Source organism: Micropterus salmoides, unplaced genomic scaffold (assembly GCF_014851395.1).
Source record: "Micropterus salmoides isolate LMB-PRFRI ecotype aquatic unplaced genomic scaffold, ASM1485139v1 Ms_hic_scaffold_4, whole genome shotgun sequence".
Taxonomy (NCBI): domain Eukaryota; kingdom Metazoa; phylum Chordata; class Actinopteri; order Centrarchiformes; family Centrarchidae; genus Micropterus; species Micropterus salmoides.
This window is the reverse complement of record NW_024043372.1, coordinates 24,701,394-24,726,274: the sequence shown is the minus strand read 5'-3', so window position 1 is coordinate 24,726,274 and position 24,881 is coordinate 24,701,394. Positions and strand designations below refer to the sequence as shown.

General features: G+C 40.4%; 2 protein-coding genes across 4 annotated transcripts; one reads left to right on the top strand and one right to left on the bottom strand.

The window, feature by feature from the left end:
* Window positions 1-146: 146 nt before the first annotated feature.
* On the bottom strand, window positions 147-5,577 carry cdk2 (cyclin-dependent kinase 2). The gene is made up of 7 exons (XM_038696430.1): window positions 5,204-5,577; window positions 3,811-3,888; window positions 3,608-3,728; window positions 3,330-3,500; window positions 2,976-3,077; window positions 1,698-1,901; window positions 147-1,127 (listed from the first exon to the last, which is right to left on the bottom strand). The coding sequence occupies exons 1-7, from the start codon at window positions 5,317-5,319 to the stop codon at window positions 1,023-1,025; spliced, it is 897 nt and encodes a 298-aa protein (XP_038552358.1). The 5' UTR covers window positions 5,320-5,577; the 3' UTR covers window positions 147-1,022.
* Window positions 5,578-5,585: 8 nt separating this feature from the next.
* On the top strand, window positions 5,586-24,239 carry LOC119886000 (melanocyte protein PMEL-like). 3 transcript variants are annotated; one of them, XM_038696428.1, is made up of 16 exons: window positions 5,718-5,907; window positions 7,064-7,109; window positions 8,596-8,650; window positions 8,742-9,000; window positions 9,918-10,013; window positions 10,603-10,749; window positions 11,211-11,345; window positions 14,357-14,518; window positions 14,630-14,914; window positions 15,022-15,420; window positions 15,817-15,918; window positions 16,026-16,190; window positions 16,319-16,421; window positions 18,667-18,872; window positions 18,958-19,048; window positions 23,882-24,239. In XM_038696428.1, the coding sequence occupies exons 4-16, from the start codon at window positions 8,943-8,945 to the stop codon at window positions 24,024-24,026; spliced, it is 2,094 nt and encodes a 697-aa protein (XP_038552356.1). In that variant the 5' UTR covers window positions 5,718-5,907; window positions 7,064-7,109; window positions 8,596-8,650; window positions 8,742-8,942; the 3' UTR covers window positions 24,027-24,239. The 3 variants fall into 3 exon arrangements, with proteins under 3 accessions (XP_038552354.1, XP_038552353.1, XP_038552356.1); XM_038696426.1 differs by lacking the exon at window positions 5,718-5,907 and adding an exon at window positions 5,586-5,702 and having other exon boundaries at window positions 15,022-15,918; XM_038696425.1 differs by having other exon boundaries at window positions 5,710-5,907; window positions 15,022-15,918.
* Window positions 24,240-24,881: the final 642 nt, after the last annotated feature.

Here is a 24,881-nt window from a genome sequence, read left to right as displayed (position 1 = left end):
TTGACTCTGGTATTTCAGAAACTACTTGACATCATTGTTCCACTTGGCTCCAGACAGAAGAAAACACATTTCAGTATGCCGACCCTTCAAACGAAGCAGCTGTGGTGCAAACTTAACACCAAAATAATCCTCGCCTGAACAAACAGTAACAGTTATTTAAACAAGTTTATTTTTTCAAAACTGTAAATAAACAATATCCATAAAAACGGTTTGAATAAAATCTTGAGTAAGAAAGATGCGACGGCATTAAATTCTGTAAAATCTGAATTACAACAGGGAACATTTGAATATCACAACTGTATGTACAAAGCTGAGAGCTTCTGTTTGGTGAGTTATTCTGCCAGCCAACCTGAATGACCAATAAACGTGTTGAACAGCCAAAAGGTGCAGCTTTAAAATCTCTTCAAGATACTTTAGAACCAAATTTCTAATTCAACAGCAAGAAAATCAACCTACAAGAACATAATTGCAATCAGATGATGATGTGTGCTGTGTGACAACTTGTGCTGAGAGCCGCCACTCACATCTTTCATTCAGCTGCTGCTCAGTCTTCCAAAGCATGACATTTGATATTTGCACTATCCCACAAACTTATTCAATCATATTTAATTCAAAACTACTTGACTATTTGAATTTGAACATCCTAAAGCCAACATACTGTGTAAATTGGGAAATTTAATAACTAGAATGTGTCTACCTGACCTGCACTCTGTCAGAGGACCATCACAATCACAACATTTACATCAAAAATGGCAGTTGCACATGAATATGCAAAATAATTATACTGAAAAATATACAGGTAAATGTTCATAACTATTACAACATCTCTCAGGATGACAACTCTCGGGACATCTATCGTCTAGAAAGCTGGTTTTAGGTGTTTAATATCCATTAAGGGGTTCCAACGTATCTTGTAGTGTCCACTTTTTCTGTCCATTCCAGTCGCAGACATGAAGCGAGGCGGGGAGGTCCTTATTGCTCAGATATTGTTGGCATTAAAATGGCCTGATATTCTGCTTGACTCAAAGTCTCAGATGAGGAATTGGCATGGTGACGTCGCGGAAGAACCGATGTACAAGGGCGTTTTTGGCAGATAACCTTTTGTTTGGATCATAATTTAACATTTCCTGCAAGGACAAAAGCAGAAAAAGGAGAAATACTGTCAATGTGTCTAGAAAATAGGGTTGCAACTAATTATTTTCATTTGATAAAACCGATGAAACCTTTTAGACTAAGAAAAGAGAAAAACACCTGATTTCCCACAGCTCAAACTGATGTATTCAGAATGCTTGTTTTATTCAACAACAACAGTCCAAAACTTAAATATAATTTTTATACTAACATATACAACAAAGAAAGACTTCAAATTTTGATCTTATTTTCTTACAATGCTATTTCTATATGTACTTGTAGTCTGCATCTGGATCTTTATCAAAAAAGAGTGACAGACTGATGGGACATGAGTGCCTTAATGTGCTTCATATAAGAAAATAGCTTAAATGTTCAAAGCATTCATGGATCCACACTAGGACTTCTCGCTTGTTCCTTCACCTGTTAACCTTGTACCTGTTGCCTTTTCACAAAGTATAACAAAAATCTTTTTGTTTGTTGATCTTGCCGACTGACACACAAACAATCAAAGAGGCAGAGGTAACTAATGCTAAATGAATCTATGAATGAAAGACTAATGTTCTCACCCCAAGCAGCTCTCGTCCATCCTCATCAAGAAGAGGCACCACTTTGGACAATTCCTGCCTGGCCCACTTGGGAAAAGATGGTTTGTAGTCAGGCATCGATGTAACTCCGGGCCACACAGTCTCATCAGGTGTGCCCAAGGTGCGAAAGATCCGGAACAACTGATCGATCTCCGAGTCGCCGGGGAATAAGGCCCTCCTGGTGATCTGAACAGGTGACAGTGTGGAGAGGTCATGTTTGATCTATTGTGTATCACATGCAGGCATTTTTTATTCACAGTGGAGCTTGAAGGTGACCCATTATGCTTTTCTGTATTTTCTGTTATATGTATAATGTTACAATGTCAGATGTTCATGTTAACATGGCCAAAGCTTCAAATAATAAGATAAACGTATTTAAAGTGGTCATATTGTGCTCATTTTCAGGTTCAAAATCTTATTTAGGGGTTGTACCAGAACAGGTTTACATGGTTTTATTTTCAAAAAACACCTCATTTTTTGTCATACTGCACATTGCTGCAGCTCCTCTTTTCACCCCGTGTGTTGAACGCTTTGTTTTAGCTATGGAGTGATTCATCTTACCTCAACATGATCTTTATTGGGAATTGCACATGCGCAGTTCCTGGTTAAAGACTACTAGCCAATCAGAAACAGAGAAGGGCGTGTCCTGAGAAGCTGGTAAACATGGCTTTGGTTCAGCTGTATATGTTCCCTTTACCAGCTTAGCAACATGGACTGGAGCAAGAGTTTCAGAGAGGTGAGTTATTAATTTGTAACAAAAGTATCTTTCATCCATAAAGTTTTAACTGAGCTCTGTCTCTACATCACAGTAACAACTTTATGTCCATTGACTGCCTGGAGGGCAGCTAGTGTTTGGAAGGGAGAGAAGAGTGTGTGCTCTAGTTCAGTGTTTTTCCACTGGTGTTTTTGAGGGTGTGTCTGACAAGCCGCTTGCCGAGCATTATGACGTGTGTTTCACAGTGACATCACAGCAAAGTGTAAGTAAAGGCTGGACTAAAAACGAGCCGTTTTCAGGCAGTTCAGAGCAGTGCTTTCTGTGGGAGATGGGAACGCCCTTTGGGGTGGACTTTGGGCTTTTTCACTTTGCAAACCTATTACATGAACAGAGATATAACTCAATAAAGGAGAGGGGGAAAAGCCAAAAAGCATAATATGACCTCTTTAAAAAGAAATCCCCAAAATCCCTTTGAGTAAAAACCTCAGATTACACCATGTTTAATAGGTCTCCTTTAATGTAAAAGATGAAACTGAGATCATTACCATTTCAGCAAAGATGCACCCCAGACTCCAGATGTCAACAGCTGTGGAGTAGTATTTACAGCCCAGGAGAATTTCTGGTGCTCTGTACCAAAGTGTTACCACCTGCAAAATATCACAGAAGCGAGTTTGTAATTAGGAAAACACGATTTCTCAGGAAAATGTGAAGCAAAGTAAGAAACCTAAAATAAATCTTCTGAAACAGTTCTGAAACATGCAGCCTAAGAATTAAAAGTATGCCGATGTTGATTGTATAGAGCGCTCAATGCACTCGGCTGCTGGGCATGGTGATGAATATGCACTTTAAATAATATAACTGTTTTTCTTAATGACAATCAAGGTTGACGTGCACGTTACCTCATGTGTGTATGTGCGGACAGGCACCCCGAAGGCTCTTGCCAGGCCAAAGTCAGCGAGCTTGATCTCTCCCTGGGCGTTGATGAGGAGGTTCTGTGGCTTCAGGTCTCGATGAAGAACCCTGTGAGAGTGGCAGAAGGCCAGGCCTTGCAGCAGCTGGAAGAGATAACTCTACAAACACACACAGAAACATATACACAGGTAAGTCAAATCACAACTTCATGAAGTAGACCCCATTTACTCTCAAAGACATGTAAGGCAGTCGAGCTGAGGCTTACCTTAATCAGAGGCTGTGGGATACCAGCGACTGAGGAGGAGTCCATGAACTTTTTTAAATCCTGATGAAGGAACTCAAAAACAAGGTAGAGCTTGTTCTCGGTGTGGATGACATCCCGCAATCTGAAACACGTTAACAGGGATGGATTAATTAAAAACAGACAGAATCTTGCAAGCAGGATTTAGCTTAAATAAGTAAACTTACTTGACAATATTTGGGTGACTGAGTTCTTTGAGAAGTGAGATCTCTCGGATGGCAGTGCTCGGTACTCCCTCTGTTTCCCTGTATAAAAAACATGGTTTATTAACCGGTGATGTTACTGAACTCGCTTACTAATTCCTGGTTATAATAATTTTGCCATTTTAACTTTATTATTATTTACTTCAGCTTGGTTGATGATTTCATAACATTTCTCAGTTTCACTATGGTTTTTAATTTAATTTTATTCTATTCTTTGCATATCTTCCCAGGTCAAAGCATTCACAACAAAAGCAACTTGAGAAACAAAATAAATTCACATCCACTGGAGAAAGATGACCAGAGCTGTACAATCAGTGGCTGCTCTTATAGTGGCACTGCTTTAAGCCCTATAAATATACCACTGCACCATCACTGCCAGTGCAGCCAACAAATCAGCCAGCCAGAGATAAGGGCAGCACTGCTCTTGCTTCCTGTAGTCTGCCACAAAGGTCAGAAAACACTCTGGATAAAAAGAGTCACTGACGCCACCTACTGAAGCCTGGGAAATTGAGTTTCTTGGCACAGCATAGGAGCAATTGTAAGTAGGTCTACACAAAGTATGCATGCACTTAACCAACAATCAGACCCACATTTAAATCTGCATTATACCAAACCTTTTTTAGCATGGCTTATAATGAAGCAATGTCTAAGTCACCTCTCATGGATGTGGACATGAGCCCTGAGCAGTTAAAACAATGACTTTTAGGAGGCCCCACAGATGATGTCTAACAACAGACATAACCATTTCTACATCTCCTTAATCATCCTGTGAGCCCACAGATGTATCTTGACCCTGAACACCAGACCGGTGTAACACCAAAATCTGTGACCAAAACCCAAACGACGATGTTTTCCTAACCATAACCAAGTACTTTTAGTACCTAAACATAACCAAACTGCAGCCTCTTCACATCGTCAACAAAGCCTCTGGCGCGTAACTTCCCATTTGGGTCACAGAATCTGAACAACTCAACGGAACAGCTTTTTTAAAATTATCTTTCATGTTTTGGTGTTGTAAGTTACTACGGTGAACGACTGCACTAAAATGTGAAAATGTAATTGTTTTCATACACACACACACAACATAGAGTAGTGTCTCAATGCAGTTACACTTTAAAGGCTGAGAAACACTCTTACTGTATTAATATCTGTGCTTTTTTAACGTTACACCAAACACTCCTGAAGTGATGGTAGGAAATTAGCTGTTTTCAATAATCGTGAGGCCAGAATGAGGGGAAAACAGGTTTCATCACATTTACAGCATAGAAAAAGCAACAGTTGGCTCCATTGTCGTTAGCTTGTCCTCCCGTGGTGCCCAGATGATAACCAACAACACTCATATGTGGACTTAACTTACGTGTCTAGCCTGATCTTCTTGAGAGCAACAGTTTCTCCGGTGACTTTGTTCTTGGCCTTGTAAACCACTCCATACGTCCCCTCTCCGATCTTCTCCACCTTCTGAAACGTATCCATTTCTTTTTTAAGACCAGGAGGTTTGTTGGTTGTTTGGCTAGTTAGTTAGCAGGACTCCCCTCTTTGTGTGAGCTAACAACTGCTCGGCGGCTACAGAAACGTTAACCAGCAGCGCGAGGACCGACATATAATTAACTGCTCCGCTGCCCTGGCTCAGGGTGGTCTGGGTCCACCACAACCTCTCAAGGCACCGGTCCTGTCTCAGGTCAGAGCGAAACAAATACAGACTGAGGGCGCCCTGATAACGATTATACCCGTAAATATGTGGCTCGGCGTGGCGGCTGCTTCTATGAGGAAAACGCTGAACCAACACAGCAGCGTTTCCCGCGTTCACCCGGGAACGTTCGTTTTTGTGTTCAAGACACGCCGACTGTTGTAGCCAGGTGGGGTTTCACAGTTTTTTCACATTGGGTCCTCAAAGGCTCCCTTCTTTTGAAAACGTTGTGTAAGAGACTGGTGCCGACGAGTACACTAAGTGTATCTGAATTTCAGTTCTGGGTTTTAATGTCAGTTGGTGCAAGTGTGCAAATGTGTGTTAAAACGGGATGACAAAGAAACTTTCAACAAACAAGCCGCGCAGGTCACATGGTGAGATGAAAACGATGATTACGTTTTACGTTATCACGGAAGCGGCAACAACAAAAAGTAGAGGTTTCTCTGAGGCTGTGTCCGAAATCACCCACTACTCACTATATAGTGAGCTCGCCATTTTGTAGTGCTGTCCGAATGTATAGTGATAATTATTATACTCTATATAGTCCACTCAATGTATCCCAGAATGCATTTTGAAAAGTAGTGTACAACCGATGGCCACTAACCAAGCCGTATATACCATCATGCAATGCGCTGATAGGAAAAAATGATTGTCCGACGGCAATGACGTAATTAACGGCGCCGAAATAACGATCGGAGTAGTGTCCGAAAGTGTTGTTTTAATAATGCGAGTGAGCTCCCTATATAGCGCTCTGCATACAACTCCCTACATAGGGGGTAGGGACTAGTGAATGAGAGGGGATTTCGGACACAGCCTGAGTTTTTTGCCCTTTCTATTGAAAGAAAAGAACAAGTAGCCTACACACTCCTTACACTACAAACAAAAGTGCACATTAACAGCAATTTTATGTTAGCAGTGGTGAAAGGTAACTTATACAGTGCTTATGTACAATTTTGAAGTTTCCATTTTCTAATACTTCTACAATTCAGATAATACAAATGTAATCAATAAATGATTATGTATTATAATAGGAAAAGATTAAGGGTGTACCATGCCTTTTGCCCAATGTCAGGGATTGGCTCCAGGCCCCGTGACCCTGTGTGCAGGATGAGCGGTTGATGATGGATGGAAGTTTGAATGCACAACTTATGCTTCTAACAGTATTTTTACAATGTTGTGTTGCTACTTTTATTAAGTAGAAGATATGAGTACTCCCTCCACTAGTGTAGGTTAGTGGGTAGTTACATGTCACAATAATATGTTAAACAAAACACGAGTCTTTCTGTTTCAAACAGTTTTTGTATATATTAAAAAGGAATGAGTCAATAAAACAATGCATTTTACCTGTCAACACAAAATACAACATAAGAAAAAAAACAATAAAATAGCAACAAGTTTACAAAATGACAAAAAAGTCAATTTCTTTAAATACCTAACGTAACTGATATGAATTTTTGAAGAAAACAGAAGTCTTGTGGTCTAGTATGTTGGTTAATGTCAAATAATGTAATAAATATCTGTATTTCTCAGTGTATTGAAGAGGACACAATGAAGGAGAAACAGATCAAGGTACAAGGTAAATGTATTTGTCATAGTAAAACATGGTTATAAAATGATATGCAGTTTTTGCTGCAAAGCAAACAATATATACAAAAATAAACTATTTTTCATGGTGCAGTGCTTAGGATGAATTTAAGAGTCTCACAGTCTTTCGGTGAAAAGCTGCTCTGCAGTCTGGTGATGTGACAGCAGTGTATCTCTTGCCAGACAGCAGCACAGTCAACAGGCTGCTGTCTTTTAGTATCCTATAGGCACCTCACTGATATCACTGATGCTCGGGAGAACAGTACCAATGATCTTCTGAGCAGTTTTAATCACCTGCTGCAGTGCCCTCCAGTCCTGGGCCGTGCATATCCCATGCCAGCTTGTGATGCTTCCATTCAGGATGCTTTCTATTGCTCCTGTGTAAAAGCTGACAAGAACCTGTCACGGAAATTTTGCATTCTAGAGTTTCCTTAAGAAATGCAGCAGCAGAAGATGTGAGGTGACCATGTCAGGTTCTCTGTGATGTTGATTCCCAGGAACTCTAAAACTGTTGGAGGGTGTGTCTTTATCTCCTTTTTCCTAAAATCAAATTTTTTATGCTGGTCATCACGTGTGTGACTTCAGCCGGGGGACGGGCTCTGCTTTATATAATTTTTAAGGCATTCGAAATTAAATGTGGACCGATGTTATATTCTATGTCCTTCCATTACCTTTTAACACTACTATCAATATGATTATTCCCTGCTTTGTTAATATTATATTTTTTAATTTTATAATGGCAAATGATTTGATTTTGGCTTGCTATGAAGAAAATTACTAAAAGTTGTATTCTAATTATTAAATAAATCCTGGAATATTCCTGGAGCACAACTAATAGTAAAATTCTATTGCCAATGACCCTGTCTGAAATACAACATTAATATGTTTCAAAAAATCTCAGGATACTACACAGTTGAAACTGATGTGGAAAGCTAATGGTTGACTATTTGTGGTATGTTAAGTCAGGTGCTCTGTGGGAAGGATTTGTTTCCTCCTGAACTCACAATAGCACATGAGGGATCACATGAAGTGCAGCCTGAGCAGTCTCTCAGACATGAGATAACATCCCCTGAAAACCACTTATCCCTGTGGTAACAAATCTCATAATGACTACTATTATGAATTCATCTACTTTTTTTGAATTTCATCACCTTTTGTAACTTTTAATTTTACCCTTTATTTGCTGAGGAAATAAAAGGAAGCTATTGATTTGCCGTGCGCACTCTCATCTTGTGATGCCAATTCATACATAGCTCCAAGGTCAAGAACAAGCATGACTTGAGTTTTGATCACAGTTCTCCCCTCTACTCTCTCCCTCCTAAACCAGACTTAACGTACAACTTTTTCATTTACACTATGCAGAAAGGATCCACTGATTTTCCAATTATACAGAATATTATCCTGCTTCAGGCCTGTATTTTACTTTGACTTCATTTGAATAATTTACATTCGCATTATCCATCTTTTCTCCGTTTTAGGTTGCTGTACGGTCTTCATTGGAGATGCTGCATCAACAAAACATTGTTAGCTCAGGTGAGAATAGAAAGTTTAATAACAATGTCAAAACAGTTATTGGAAAGGACAACAATAGTTAAGAAAACAGTACTCATATCTGTTCTTACAGTTGAACAGAGGGGGCGGTGCCAGTTTGCAGACTCCCAATGATGTCAGAGGTGAGAAGAAACTTTATGGTAATTCAGGTCTGAGGCTTTCTTAAAGAGACTGAGGAGACGTTCATTAAGTCTGTCTGGGAGTTGTGTTGGGGTTCAGGACTGCTGGGTGAGGATCAGGGTTCAGAGAGAAGAGACACACAACCAAATCCAGGATGACGACTCTGACACTGGTGCTGCTGGTTTTGGCTTTTACATCTGCCACTGCGACAAGTGAGTACATCTGAAATGACAGACAACAACCTTTAGTTAGCTTTTATGTGGTTTTATGTTTGTTTCAGTTGTTAACGGATAAATGTTCTACTTTCTAAGACTAAATATATAGTTTTATATGTAATTATCAGTCCTGCAATCAAAAAAGTGAAATCATTTTTCAAAGAACGTTTTATTCCACCAGAAAACAACTTTTTTTGTCGGTTTTGTCTCATTGCAACTACATTGAGCTGCGTCTCATTTTATGCAAACGTCGAAGCAAGAGAAACTGCAAAGGGATAAAGTAGAAATACTCTTGGAACAATTCTTCTCTTTAGTTTCAAAAAAACAAAGTTGAAACACTGAGGATGGGTCTAAATATTTTGTTAAGATGGCACCTTTGTTTGTTATATTAGACTTTTATACCAACACAGTTTAGCAACAGATTACATGCCAATTTTACACACACACATACATAGACACACACTCTACTAGTTGAGAAAAAAATGAGTGAGCCAGTAGTCTGAGACGCCTCATTCCTTTCACTGGGATTACTGATGGTGCTACTCAGCTGACAGTCACATGAAAAGGATTGAGGGGGATTGCAGGTCGTGTGACTCCCACCACCAAGAACCCTGACACATCTTAACCCTCCTCAACGCCAAAAAACATGGACCTGCTCTCATTCACATAAGCATCTCTATCATTGTGTTCAAAACCTGCTTGATTGTCCCTGTTTTAAAAAGCAACTCTACTGAAATATGTATATACAATCTGGCACAAACAAATGTATATATATAAATCAAAATGTTTTGCAAATGTAGCTTTACTGGAAAGTCTTATCGATTGTGTTTGTTATTGATGACACTTGGGAGAATAACATGAGTTGCATGATGTGGCTTCTTTTCCGGAAGAGTTTGTAATACTATCTTTTCCAGAGCCGAGAAGTAAGTTCACAAGTTACCGCTCATGGAACTCACGGATGTATCCGGTGTGGAAAGATGGAGACCGGAGATTTAGGAACTGTTGGTTTGGTGAGGCTCAATCTTTTATTATTTCTTAAATCAGAAATGTTATTAAAAAAAGCATCTCTGCCGCTTAAAGGGACAGTAAGTGATTGTAATCCAATACACCTTTTGTTAAAGTCAGACAGTATTTTCTGTTCTGTGTGCTCTGAAAAAAAATCCACCTTGGCCCTGATAAATGGGATACAAAGAAAATGGTGTGACCCTTGCCCATAACATTGTTTCAGCCAAATAGCAACAGGTGGCGTTAGACAGCACAGTGATACGGGGGCAGTGGGAGAGAGAGTTCTATACACTGGCACATTTGAAAGTGGTATTCTCCATGCACTGCGAAGTAGGAGAGATGGTCTAGAAACAGACAAAGAGGAAAAAGTCTAAACAGTATAATCAGAGAATAAACTTTTATGACTAGGTAAAGGCAAAGGTGTTTCAATGCTGGAGAAAACTCAGAGATTTGAAATATGGGGTGCACAGGGAGGACTGAAGGGAGGGGTGTCTTTGTTTGGCAGATGAGTTCAAATATCAACAATCCTTCTGCAGAATCACTTACTTCCCCTTTAATCTAAATATATTAAATAGTGTGTAATCTTCTTTCCAGGTGGTGAAGTAACTTTTGATCTGAAAAATGATGCACCCACTCTGACTGGAGCAAGAGCAACCTTCTCTATTAATCTTAATTTCCCAACAAACCAGACAGTGCTCTCTGATGGGCAGGTGGTCTGGGCGCAAAACTGCACAATCAAAGGTAAGACAATCTTTCCAGAAACAGCAAGTAACTCTGCGGAGGACAGGTACTGCAGGTTACTACGTAGCCTATTGTGCTCAAAAGCAGTAACAAGCAGTTATGAACAGGTAGCTGATCAGTTTATATCAGATGTGACGATAAAATGATGTTTATCTCCTGAATTAACTTTTTGACATGGTGTTTCCTAAAGAAATAAACAACTTACAGACACTTTGTTTTTATTTCTAGAATTTCCATATAAAGAAACTGGTAAAAATAAAATTCTGTTAATTACCAGTTAACTGACAATGTTTTATAATCAATAAACCAATGATTTTTTTTCTAAAATTAAACACTGGTTTCATGATAGGACAAAAGACAACTTATTCTTATTTTATTTCACCTGTGTTGCCTCATATTGATCTAAAATGCCATGTATCTGTTGTTATTGATGTTGGATCTATGGTTGTTTTCTTTTTCAGGACAACAGTATCAGGAGGGTCAGGCTGTGTATCCTGACCAGGACACCGAGCAGACCGGTGTTTTCCCTGATGGCACACCGTTCCCAAGGAGGCAGAACAGGAAACCCCACTACGTGTTTGTGTGGAAGACATGGGGTAAATATATTTAATTTAATAGTAATTAGTCTGCAAAAACAGGCCGCTCAGTAGCTGTAATTAATTCTGCAGTAGTAAAATTGTGCTTTTTAGTAAAAACCTTTTCTATGCTAAATGATAAGTGAATGCTAAGATGATCTGCTGTTACATTCTATTAGAAAAAAATCGTCATCACTTTTACATCTGAAGACCTTCTTGAATTGTGCCGTTAACTCACGAAAATTATCTTTTCATTAACTTGAATAATTAGTATTATGTGGATTAAATTAGTGGTGCCATGTAAGAAGTTTCATTGGCACAATAGCTTCACTTTACCATTTTTAGTTTTAGTTCATCAGGCATACCGGTTTTGGTGAACAAGTCATGAAGGCTAACATTATTCAAATGAACATGCTGTTGTTACAATAGCTGATCACCTAACCAGCTGCCCCAGACCACAGGAGCAGTTAACCCCAGGATAAGGGAGCTGTTAGCTCCAGGATAGCTGTTAGCCCTAGGCCAAGGGAGCTGTTAGCCCCGGGATAAAGAAGCTGTTAACACCAGGCCAAGGGAGCTAATGGCCCCGGGTTAAGGGAGCTGTTGGCCCCAGGACAGGGGAGCTGTTAGCCCCAGGATAGCTGTTGGCCCCAGGATAAGAGAGCTTTTAACACCAGGCCAAGGGAGCTGATGGCCCCAGGATAAGGGAGCTGTTGGCTCCAGGATAAGGTAGGCCCATTTATACTCCTGCGTAGGGTCTACGTGCATACCTATGCCGTAGGCTACGCACGTAGCCATGCATTTATACTTGTGCGTAGGTGTGTCCATCATTCTGCAATTACACCCCCAAACGCTCGTCGGCAGTAGTGCTACAGTGTCCACTGTGTTGACTTTTCCCGGCAGAGCAAGCTAACTTCTGTTTTAGCGCTCGGGGTAAAATTGTAAACGTGTGGCTGGTGTAGCCGTTTGAAATGTTACCGACCGAATGGATCATATTCTGATAGCGAAACGAGTCATTTTGCTTGGGTTGCGATGGTCAAATATATTGATTCACTGTGTTAGAGCCACCGTTTTTGCCGCTAGTAAATGTTACTTCAAAGCGCGGGGTACGTCCAGTCGGCTCGGAGGCATTGCGAGGCTACCCAGCTGACCAATCACAGAGGTTACGGTCCGCGTCGACTCGACGTGTAGTTACATTTTTGAGGAGGTGCACGTCAGGCGACAGCGTAGTCTCTGCGTAGCCCCGTAGCCAACGCCGTCACCTACGCAGAAGTATAAATTGCACTTTAGCCCCCGAACAAGGCAGATGTTGGCCTCAGGATTAAGGCAAGGATTATATTTTCCTCGCCTACGAGTACACGAGGGTCCGCTAGGGTCCGCGTTACGAAAAAGAACATTGTCAGAAGGGGTATGCGAAGAGTCTGTGTGGACGTCCGCGTGCCTCCTGTTTTTTGTGACTAGCGCTACCAGGGCACCAACCAATCTACTGCGCATGTGTGAAACATGTCCGCCAAGCTGACTGCAGAAAGAAGTATAAACAGAAGTAGTCTGCGTCTGCGGGGTCCGCAGTTGTCCGTGTCCGCTCCAGAGTATATCTGAGGCTTAAGGGAGCTGTTGGCCCCAGGATAAAGGAGCTGTTGCCTGCAAGATAGGGTAGCTGTTGGCCCCAGGATAAAGGAGCTGTTGGCCCCAGGATAAGGGAGTTTTCATACTGGCAGATTCTAAAGCTCCATAGCAGGCTTAGCCCCGAGTTTTCAGGGTTATTGCCACACTGTGGGCGTGTCTGCTCTGCTCTGTTTAGTTAGTTTCAGTCACTTTTGTTATTATTATTATTATTACTGTCATTTAGTCTGTGTTTTGTGTTTCAGTCCTGTCTGTTGTCTTGTGTCTAGTTTACACTGTGCTTTGAATGTTTTCTTTGTTTCTGGGTTTTGGTTCTTGATTCTAAGATTTGGGTTTTGCATCCACTTTTTAGTTCTGTTCTGTTGAGTTTAGTTCACTGTGAGTTTGGTATCTGTTATTTAGTCTGGGTTATTATTCACCTTGTTATTATCTGTCAGCTAGTGTTTAGTGGTGTTTGGTATTTTCCTTATTTCCATTCTGTTCCTTGTTGAGTGTTGTCCTGTTTCCTGGTTAGATCCGTCTCTGTTCCCTACCCCGGTCTGTGTAGAAGTTGGTCCATGTTTTCTGTTTTGGAGTTTTGTTCCTTGTCTTGTGTTCTCTGTTTGGCCTTGTTTATTTCATTGTTCATTCGCAGGTTCTGTTTAGCTCACTTTGTATCTGTCTGTCATATATCTTAGATTTAGCTCTGCATTTTGGTTCTGTGTTTAGTGTCCAGTAATCTAGGTTATGTCTGTTCCCCCAGTTATCACTCTGTCTGCCTTCTGTTCATTCCCTGTCCAGTCATTGTAGCGTGTATACGCTCTGTCTCATGTCGTAGTGTCTTGTCGTGTTTAGCCTGCCTTGCTTGTCGTGTCTCCCTGTTTCCCAGCTTTCTGGATTATTTTCCCTTCTTGGATTTTTCTGTTGGATCACATAGTTTGTTTGAACTTGTTATTATTTTGGATTACCTGGAATCAGTCACTCATTGTAAGTGTGCTCGTTTTTGTTTGTTAATAATCCTTTTGAACTGTACCTGCTCTGCTCAGTGTCCTGCATGTGGGTCCACCAACCTTTCAACCACACACATCCTGACAGTTATCCTCTGAAAATTGACTAAACACAGGGCTAGAAGGTTCCAGTGTAAAAAGGGGCTAAAGTAAACAGAAAGTAAGCATAAAAAAACATTAGTCTTGGGCTTTGGTTAACTTTTGATTAACAATATATGTGTGAATGAAAAGGGGCCAAGTCATAGTCAACTCTTAGCCCAGGCCTAAGAATGTGAAAAACCCTCACCAGTAAATGTCACAATGTTTGAAGACATTCTTTGTTGTACTTTATCACCATTACTATAGTATCTCATGTATTAAGTGACACCTGGAGTGTTTCCAAAATGTTTGAACACCCTAAATAATCACAATGTTGCTCTATTCAAGGGCGTTACTGGCAGGTGGCAGATGGACCATCGTCCTCCCTCTCTGTCGGTACAGAAAACATCCCTCTGGGCTCCTACAACATGGAGGTTGTCATTTATCACTGCCGTGGACAAGACAAGTTCATCCCTCTCGGCTATGCCTCCACAGTCTTCAGCATCACAGGTGACCTATCAAACATTTTCTAATCAAACTCGAGGAAAAGGATTCTACAATGTTTGTATTTGTTTAAAAGCATTCATCGTAACAGATCTACAACTTCTGCTCCATCATCAGACCAGATTCCCTTCACCATATCACTCACCCAAATCAATGATGTCAACCAGGACGACCAGAACTTCATCCAGAACCGAGCCATTGCTTTTAGCATTAAGCTCCATGATCCCAGCCAGTATCTCAACAGCGCTGACATCAGCTTCAGCTGGGACTTTGGTGACAGTTCTGATACTCTGATCTCCAGAGACCTCACTGTCACACACACATACCTCACAGTTGGGACCTTCAAACCTCAGGTGGTTCTCATGGCAAGCATCCCCAATGGCTGTGGAAACCCCACTGCTGGTGAGATTTTAAACTAATGATTCTTTCTTTTTTATCTTTTTATACATATTTATTTTCCTATAAGATGTCTGGACTAAGTTTTGCTCAGTTGTTTAAACTTTTTTCAGTTGTCCCCATTGATGCATCTGCTGTACCAGCTGTTGTTGTGATGGCCTCCACCCTTGCAGCTGTCCCAGCAGCACCAGCCGAGGGAGGAGATGCAATTGCTCTGGATGTTGCTGCTTCTGACGCCACTCTGCTTGCTGCTTCTGTGCAGTCAGCTGAAGCAGACACAAACCCAGAAGATGGAGAAGCAGTTGATGATGCAGACACAGAGGCAGTAGAGGTTGCCTCAGTAGCACCTGCAGGAATCGATGCAGCTGTTGTTCCAGCGGAACAAGATCCCACCAGCGCTATTGCCTCTGCTGCCCCTCTTGCAGAGGGAGAAGAAGCAACAGTTGAGGTCGCTGATGCTGTCACTGCTGACCCTGCTGCAGATGCAGATGTTGCTGCCGAGGACACAGCAGGTGAGGTGGCCGCTGCTGCCTCTCTCGCACCTGCAGCTGAAGAGCCAGCAGATGCTGTTACAGCTGCTACAGATGAAACAGCAGTGGTTACAGATGTAGCTGAAGAAAATGTGGCTGTGATTGACGCTTCTGCTTCAGTCGCCCCTGTAGCACAGGAAGAAGAAGGAGCTGTTGAGGTTGCTGACGCTGTCACTGTTGCTCCTGTAGCAGAAGCAGCTGTAGAGCAAGAAGTTGACGTTGTGGCTGCTGATACTGTTGATGCTGCTGCTGCTGCTGCTGATGTTGATGCGGCTGCTGCTGCTGCTGCTGATGTTGATGCTGCTGTTGCTGCTGTTGATAATGCTGCCATAGAGGTTGTCCAAGTTGTAACAGAAGCCCCTGTTGATAATGTCATAGCCCCTGCTGCCACTGAGACAACAACTGTAGAAGAGGCAGAACCAGCTGATGTTGCAGTACAGGCAACTGAAAATGAGGTTGCAGCTACTGCAGCTCCTGCAGGTGAGTACCTACTGTAAACTAAAACAAGTATACACAGAATAAACATATCAAGCGTGTGTAACAAAAGTATTCTAACGAAATGTTTCTTATTTTTCCAATGCAACCAGCGGGCGATGAAGTAGCTGTTCCAGCCGAAAGTGAAGTTCAAGCAGAGGTGGAAGCAGATCCAGCACAGGTTGCCCTTGTTCTGGCTAAAAGACAAGCTCCAGAGCTGACGGCTGACTGCATGATCTACCGTTATGGTTCCCTCGCCACCACTGTAGATGTTGTCCGTAAGTCAATATAGTTTTTTTATTTATTTATGGCAGTTTAAATCTAAACAGATAATATTATTCTTTAATAGAAACAGTATTATTTAATAGTGTGACAATCTTCTTTTCTGTCTCTTTTAACCCTGCAGAGGGTATTGAAAGTGTAGAGATTGTTGAGGTGTCCAACGTTGTATCAGTGGCAACTGAGTTGGATCAGAATGCTGTGGACATCACCATCTCCTGTCAGGGAAGGTGAGCAGTGGCATTCATAAATTACACAAGCTAGCTGAAAGTTTAGTAGAGTTGTTTCCATATTTGTTAAATTTGATCAGTCTAGAATTACACAACTCAAACATATCATCCTCATTCATGTTGCGAAGATGCTATAAGATTGCACTGCAACCATCTGACAAATCAAAACTGTCTAAAAGCCAAAACTGCTGGTTTAAAACCATTGTTGATCTGTTAAGAACCAGGTTTTATTGATTCCTTCAATATTCAACCTACTGACACAAACTCAGATTCAGAAAACCAAGATAGAAAAACTGTGGCAACTGTTAATTGATTTCACCTATTCACAAAACAAATCTCATCTCTGGTGTCACAAAATGGATTATAACTTCATGCTAACATGTCTAATCAATTCAGTTCAATTCAATTTGATATAGCGCAAGTTCACAACAAAACAAAAAACTGACGTGAAAACAACAAACTTGTTGCACTTTTCATACAGAGCAGGTCTAGGCCGTACTCTTTGTAATATTATATTACAGAGACCAAACAATTCCCATCATGAGCAAGCAGTTGGTGACAGAGGCAAGGAAAAACTCCCTTTTAAGAAGCAGAAACCTCGAGCAGAACCATGGCTCAGGGTAGGTGGCCATCTGCCTCAACCGGTTGGGGGTGAAGGAGAGAGAGAGAGCGAGAGAGGGGTGAGGGGTGGTGGTGGTGGGTGGCAGCCAATACAAAAGTAGGAAAGTAGGAACACCCTGTGGCGGTTTTGGGAGGGAGGCAACAGGGGCCAGTGCCCCTGTAACACAGACCTTGGACCCCCCTATGGCCCCCTCTGACCAAAAAGTCTACCATTATAGTCTACTATATAGTAATTTATCTTCCTTGGCACCATATGGCGTTGATGTGAAGTCGGAACAAATGTGTCTCAACTACTGAATTGAGAATGTCTAAACAAAACAAGCATATAGTTTCCCTCATAAAGCAAACACTTATTTCGCGATAGTCTGACGATGTTATAACAGACCGCGGAGTTGATCAATTAGTCATCCATGTTACTGTTTGGAAGCTAGATCTACACAGACTGTCACCTTTTTCAAGTAAGCTGCTCCTACAAATATCTACGCCATCGATACTGTAAAATCAAGATCACTGTAATCAGTTTAACACATTTCTCGCCTCAACGTCAATCTACTTGACTCGAAATGTATATTAAACTGAATGCAGCATTATAGACAATATTTTGTCCTTGTAATCCATGTTTCCATTGCATGGATATCCTTTGGATATTGCTGGAAATTGTTCTCAGTCCCCCTCCTTAATTTTAATTTATTTAATTTTGTGTATTCTTCATCATGACTAATAATAGGGGTGAATATGGAGAAGTTTCTATTTTCCTTGCAAAAGTTATAGTGGGATACATATTATTTCAGACTGTATGTGATGTTTTCAACCTGCCATAAAACAGATCCCCCCTTTATAATACAGAGATGATGGCCTACTATCAAGTATTTACTTTTGTGTATACTTTACATCAGGACTAACAACAGGGGTGAATATGGAGACGTTTGTTTTTTCCTAGCAAAAGTAATAGTGGGATACAAAATACAAACTGGGATCCAGAGAATGTGTAGTACACTAGATTTAACACTGATCATTAAGCCTTACAAAGACGTGTTGCATCAAAGAATATACTGCAAGTTGAGCTAAAGTTAACAGGAATGGGTTTTTTTTTGAGTAATGTAATTTAATAAAAATATAACTAAGTTACTGAAAAGATCCTGTTATAACTGTAATAATAACTGTAAGTTACTGAAACATACTAAAACATTACATTATACACTAAACAAGACATTCTGAAAACTTGAACGTTGCCTTTGTCTCTTTTGTCCCGGATTTAATGTGCCCCTCTGACAAAACAACTGGCCCAAGCCTGGCCCCCTCAATAAAATTGGTCTAGAACCGCCACTGGGAACACCTGCATGGTAATGGTCTCCAAATGGAAATAAAGTGGCTCCAACTTAATGCATAGAGCACACAGAGAGGATCATGATGTTCACTTTCTGTTCAGCTTAAGTGTATTGATTTGTTTTGACGTTCTTTATAACTAATACATAGATTTTCTTCTAGTTAGCCTACGCTGAAACTGTGCTGTCTAATGTCTTGTTATGTATAGCACAAAAAACATGATTATGAAAATGGCATATCCATTTAGGATTGTTCTTCTTGTTGCTATGTATCTGCATCTTCACTATCCTTCCTTCAGTCTGCCAAGTGAGGTCTGCACAATCATTTCTGATGCTGACTGTATCACACCAGTGGAAACCATCTGTAATGCAGCCACACCCTCTCCAGACTGTGAAATGATCCTTCGTCAGGTCTTCAATGACTCTGGAGTATTTTGCATCAACGTATCCTTGACCAATGATGTCAGTCTTGCTGTGGCAAGTGCCAGAGTCAATGTAGCAGTAGGTGGGTGGAAGAGATTTATTTATAGCCACTAAAATATTTTATCTATAGATGATCCTCTCATTTGTATAATGTGCTTCAATTTCAGCCTCTGGTGGTTCCCCAGCTGGAACTGCAGCCACAGTTGTGGGTGTTATGGTTCTCGCCTGTGTTGTCTGTTGTATTGGTTTAATGTACAGGTGAGTACCTGCTTGATCAATCTAATTTATTTAGGGTCTAATGAAAAGTAAAAAAATGAAACTACTTAACTAAGTCAACAACACCAATTTCAATGACCTTTCTCACATTGGATTTGAATCTCACAGGTGATAACATTAATGATGGCTGTGTTAGAAGCAATGCCAGTAAGCCAGCATGTACAATATCAAATCATATTTTCAAGTGACCAGCAAAACCGAATCATCAGCAGCAAATCATTTACATATTCAGTAATATGAAGAGAAGGGGGGCAGGGATCCCTGTGGAACGCCCAAACAGGCTTCCTGTTCAGAGTCTGTACAATAGTGTTTTGAGCTCACAACAGCATGCTAACATGCTAACAATGACAGGGTAATAGTTACCATGTTCACCATCTTAGTTTAGCGTGTTAGCATTACTAACAAGCACTGAACTGAATTACTGTCTTGTTCTACTCTTGCACGTATTTGCTCAAAAACCAAAGTATTAGACAAAATGAAATTTTGACCTTATGATGGCGCTAGATGAGAAATTAAGTGATCATTTAAGTGATTACATAACATCCTCTGGGGGGCCTGAATGTGGGTATCAAATTTCATGGGAATCCACACGATAATTGTTGAGAAAAGCCATTAAAACCACAAGTTTCAACTTTATGGTGGTGCTAGAGGAAAGATCAGGGGATCACAAAAGCCAGTAGCATCCATCCTCTGGGCACCATGAATGTCTGTACAGAAGTACAAATGCATGTTGAGATGTTTCAATCTGGAGGATGGATTGACAACAGACATAATGTAACTCAGATTTTTCCTGCAAAAATCATGTTAAAATAAAGATAAAATCGGGAAGCAAAAACAACCATCTCACACAATAAAATTAACACTGATTAAATTACAAGAAGCAACACAAAAAGCAAGCAAGCAATATCCAGGTGGAAGCAAAGAGCATGAGCTACAATGTAAGTTGCAGCCATGAATGTGAATAGTGTAATACTAGAACATTAGACATAAAAATAAACATATTTAAAATAGACACATGAATCATACATGTCAGTTAAAAACATTAGAAAAGTTAGAATACAAACAGATAAATAAAATACCACACAGAATGACCACACAGGATAAGCGGTTGACGATGAGTGAGTGAATTAAGACCAGCAACCTACCAGTAAAAATGAATAATGAATGAATATGAAAAATGAATAATATACAACTACACTAATTAGTTATTAAGACCGATAGTTGACCAATAAAAATAATAAGACACTTGAGTTATAACCAATGTAATAAGTAAGATTAAAATAAGATAAATATTTGAGTATCAAAACTAAAATATTAGTTAAGACTGACAAACAAGACTACTGAAAGACGTAGCTCAGAAGGAATGTATTGAGTTTGGTTAAAAAAGACAATAACGTTGGGGCACACCTAACATGATTAAATAGGAATTTCCAGCGGCTTGGAGCATAAAAGGTAAGGGCAGTTTCACCACTCTTTATGGAGAAATAAGAGATGGAGAAATAATTAGACAGCCTGTTCCAGATGGCCCAGTGGTATCTAGCTGGTTCATAGCTCACAATCATATCAACTATTTTCCATAGGCATGCACCAGTCCACCAGCTGGGAATCGGAACGGGCCGGTTTTCAGCTTAATCGGCCATGACCGGTGACCAGCGCAGAGCAACGTTAAATGTTCGATTTTCTGCCGGTCACATTAATCGTTACACATGTCCTGCACTGCACGGTGTTTTACGTCATGCGCACAGTGGCACAGACAGTAACTGGTTATTGGCACAGCCATATATATATGTGTGTGTGTGTACATACATTCACTAAAACATGTCGTAGGAGTGGAAGTTCTTCACCATGAGTGAAGAAGACACAAGGCTCGCAATTTACACCTACAGAGACCCTACTGTGTATTAGACTATGTTAGAAGACACAGGCACTGTGTATATTTTAATTCAATTCAATTCAATTCAATTTTATTTATATAGCGCCAAATCACAACAACAGTTATCTCACAGCGCTTTTCATAAAAGAGCAGGTCTAGACCGTACTCTGTGATGATATTTACAGAAGCCCAACAGTTCCCACCAAGAGCAAGCACTAGGCGACAGAGGCAAGGAAAAACTTCCTTTTAAGAGGCAGAAACCTCGAGCAGAACCATGGCTCAGGGTGGGCGGCCATCTGCCTCGACCGGTTGGGGTGAGAGAGAGAGAGAGAGAGAAGAGAGAGAGAAGAGAGTGAAAGAGAGAGAGAGAGAGAAAGAGAGAGAGAGAGAGAGGGATGTAAGGAGAGAGAGAGGGGAGGGAGGCAGCCTACACAATATACACACAGAGGTACAGACAGCGAAGGTAATGTTGCTATAAACTAAATGAAAAATGGTACAGATATTTATAATAGTGTTAATGGTAACCATCGTAATGTTAATGATTATAATAACAATAAGACTAGCAACAATAGTCGTTGCAGTAGAGGGTGTCGAGCAGGAACACGGGGGCAGCAGGCGACCCGCAGCCACAGATCCAGACTCCACAGCTCCAGAGCCAGAAAACCTGCAGGAAGTGATAGGAGGAGAGAGGAGAGGGACGAGAAAGCACAAGACTACCAGAAAGGGGAGAAGTTGTGTTAGTAACATGCAATAATGGGATAAGGTTGCATACAGAGGGAGAGAAAGTAGAGGAGAGAGGAGCTCAGTGCATCATGGGAAATCCCCCGGCAGTCTAGGCCTATAGCAGCATAACTAAGGGATGGTTCAGGACTACCTGAGCCAGCCCTAACTATAAGCTTTATCAAAGAGGAAAGTCTTAAGCCTACTCTTAAATGTGGAGATGGTGTCTGCCTCCTGAACCCAAACTGGAACCTGGTTCCACAGGAGAGGAGCTTGATAGCTGAACGCTCTGGCTCCTAGTCTACTTTTGGAGACTCTAGGAACCACAAGTAACCCTGCATTCTGGGAGCGCAGTGCTCTGGTGGGGTAGTAAGGTACTATGAGCTCTTTAAGATAAGATGGTGCCTGACCATTAAGAGCTTTGTAGGTAAGAAGAATGATTTTAAATTCTATTCTGGATTTTACTGGAAGCCAATGCAAAGAAGCTAAAACAGGAGAAATGTGATCTCTTTTCCTGGTTCCTGTCAGAACACGTGCTGCAGCATTCTGGATCAGCTGAAGAGTCTTAATGGACTTTTGCTTAATGTGGGACTTAAACGACATGTCCTGATCAAAGATAACTCCAAGATTCCTCACAGTGGTGCTGGAGGCCAAGGCGATGCCATCCAGGGAAACTATATCTTTAGATAATGCGTCACGGAGGTGCTTAGGCCCCAGAACAATAACTTCAGTTTTATCTGAGTTTAACATAAGAAAATTACAGCTCATCCAGGTTTTAACATCCTGAAGGCACATTTGAAGTTTAGCTAACTGATGAGTTTCATCTGGCTTGATCGATAGATATAACTGAGTATCATCTGCATAACAATGAAAGCTTATGGAATGTTTCCTGATAATATTGCCTAAAGGAAGCATATATAAAGTGAAGAGGATTGGTCCAAGGACAGATCCTTGAGGAACTCCATGAGTAACTTTGGCGTGCATGGAGGACTCATCGTTAACATGTACAAACTGAAATCGATCTGATAAATAGGACTTAAACCAGCTTAGAGCGGTTCCTTTAATGCCAATGAAATATTCCAGTCTCTGCAATAGGATCTGATGGTCAATGGTATCAAATGCAGCACTAAGATCTAATAAAACCAGTACAGAGACAAGTCCTTTGTCTGATGCAATAAGGAGGTCATTAGTAATTTTCACCAGTGCTGTCTCTGTGCTATGATGAGCTCTAAATCCTGACTGAAAATTTTACCATCATGGAGCAGGTAGAGCAACAGTAAACACAGCTGCTGGTGCCAATGTCATTCAGAACCACGTGGTCTTGATTGGTAATTAACAAAATAAAATAATATAAAATAATGGAAACAGAATTGCGGGTAAAAAAAATACAAAACGGGAGTTATTTTTATAAAAGTCAACAGAGCAGACAGATACAGGGAGAGAGAGGTGCATGTGTGTCTGAAGGGAAAAGCGAGGTGAGCAGATTACTGTAGCGTGAGTAAACACTAAAGTAATTTTGATAATTAAGTAGAATTCAAATACTGAAATAAGAAACATAAAACATAGGTTACTAGAAATAGGGTAATGTAGTCTTTCAAAAAATTTTATAAAAAATACAAATACATCCCCCACCACTACAGTTACATAGTCTTTCTGTAGGAAACACTGAGTATAGCCTACTGCAGTTTATTTTCAGTTAGATTTTATTCGTACTAAACGCTCTGTCCAGCAGCCTAAACTGGAGCGCTTTTTATTTTGAGATGTCTGAGTGAGAGAAGGTCCTGTAACCTTAAGTTATTTAATAGTCAGTGTTTTATAATGAACATACAGTTCATTATAAACTGACCCAGTCAGAAAGGCCAGTGCTAATGGGGATCCTAATAAAATGTAAAATGTAAAAAAATGTTACAAAAATGTTTGTGTATGCTTTCAATTATAGTTCGGAATCAGCCAAAATTGGATTCGGCCGGTCAGACTTAAAAAATTGGTAATCAGAATCGGCCAGGAAAAATGTAATTGGTGCATCTCTAATCTTCCATCTTGTTTACAGTTCTCATTCCTTGTTTCCTTTTTTGATTTTGTTTGTTGTTGAGAGGCTTTTTGCCTTTATTTCATGCCATATAAACTGTTTAACTGGGGAAAACCACATATTCAATTGAACTTTGTCACAACTTTTAGTGGGATCTCCTAAACCTTTTCACCTGTTTTATATTTCTAAACAGACGGTCCAAGCAGTACCAACCACTAAGAGAAGACAACAATGGAGGCAGCTCGGCGGTAACATCAGTGCCTTTGTTGTTGTGGAACTTGTTGAGCCGACAGTCACCAGGAGAGAGTCGTCCACTGCTTCAGGGGAGGACTGTGTGAATATCATTATTGGCTCATGCACACAACATCTATAACATTAGCTAAAATATTAGCCTTATACACACACAATACTCTAACTGTAGTAATATTGTAACTCCCAGTTAATGTATTAAACCACAACTAATTAAATGAACCAGCCCCATGTACAACATGTACAGAAATAGAAAGGAGTGTGTAATAAAAGAATGTAATAAAAACATTGAAACATTTGTAGAGGAAAGTTATATTTGTTTTGACTTACAGTATTTTTTAGTAATTGGCAATGGCCATAATGTTTAATCTCTGATTTAATCAATACACTCGTACAAAACGTTATATTTTGTGTATGTATACATATATTTATACACAGCATTTTTTATCATTCTATTATTGTCTTTTTGGTTGTTAAAGCTTCTAATCAGTCATTTCAAAACACTGGCTGACTACTACAAATGACTACGTGTAATAACAAAGCAACTTGAGAGACAAAATAACTGGACATCTATTGGAGAAAGATGACCAAAGCAATCAGTAGCCTCTCTTATAGTGGCACTGCTCTAAGTCCGAAAAATATGCCACTGCACCATCACTGTCAGTGCAGCTAACAAATCAGTCAGCCAAATATAAGCACAGCACTGCTTTTGCTTCCTGTGGTTTGACACAAAGGACAGAAAACACTCTGGATAAAAAGAGTCACTGATGCCACCTGCTGAAGCTCAAGAAATTAAGTTTTCTTAGCACAACATATGAATATTCTCCCCAAAATAAACAACTTAAGTTATCTTATTTCGCTTTTCATATAGAGCAGGTTTAGACCATATTGTCTTTGTAATATTATAATATCAGTATAATAGGAGGAAAGAAAACACACAGTAG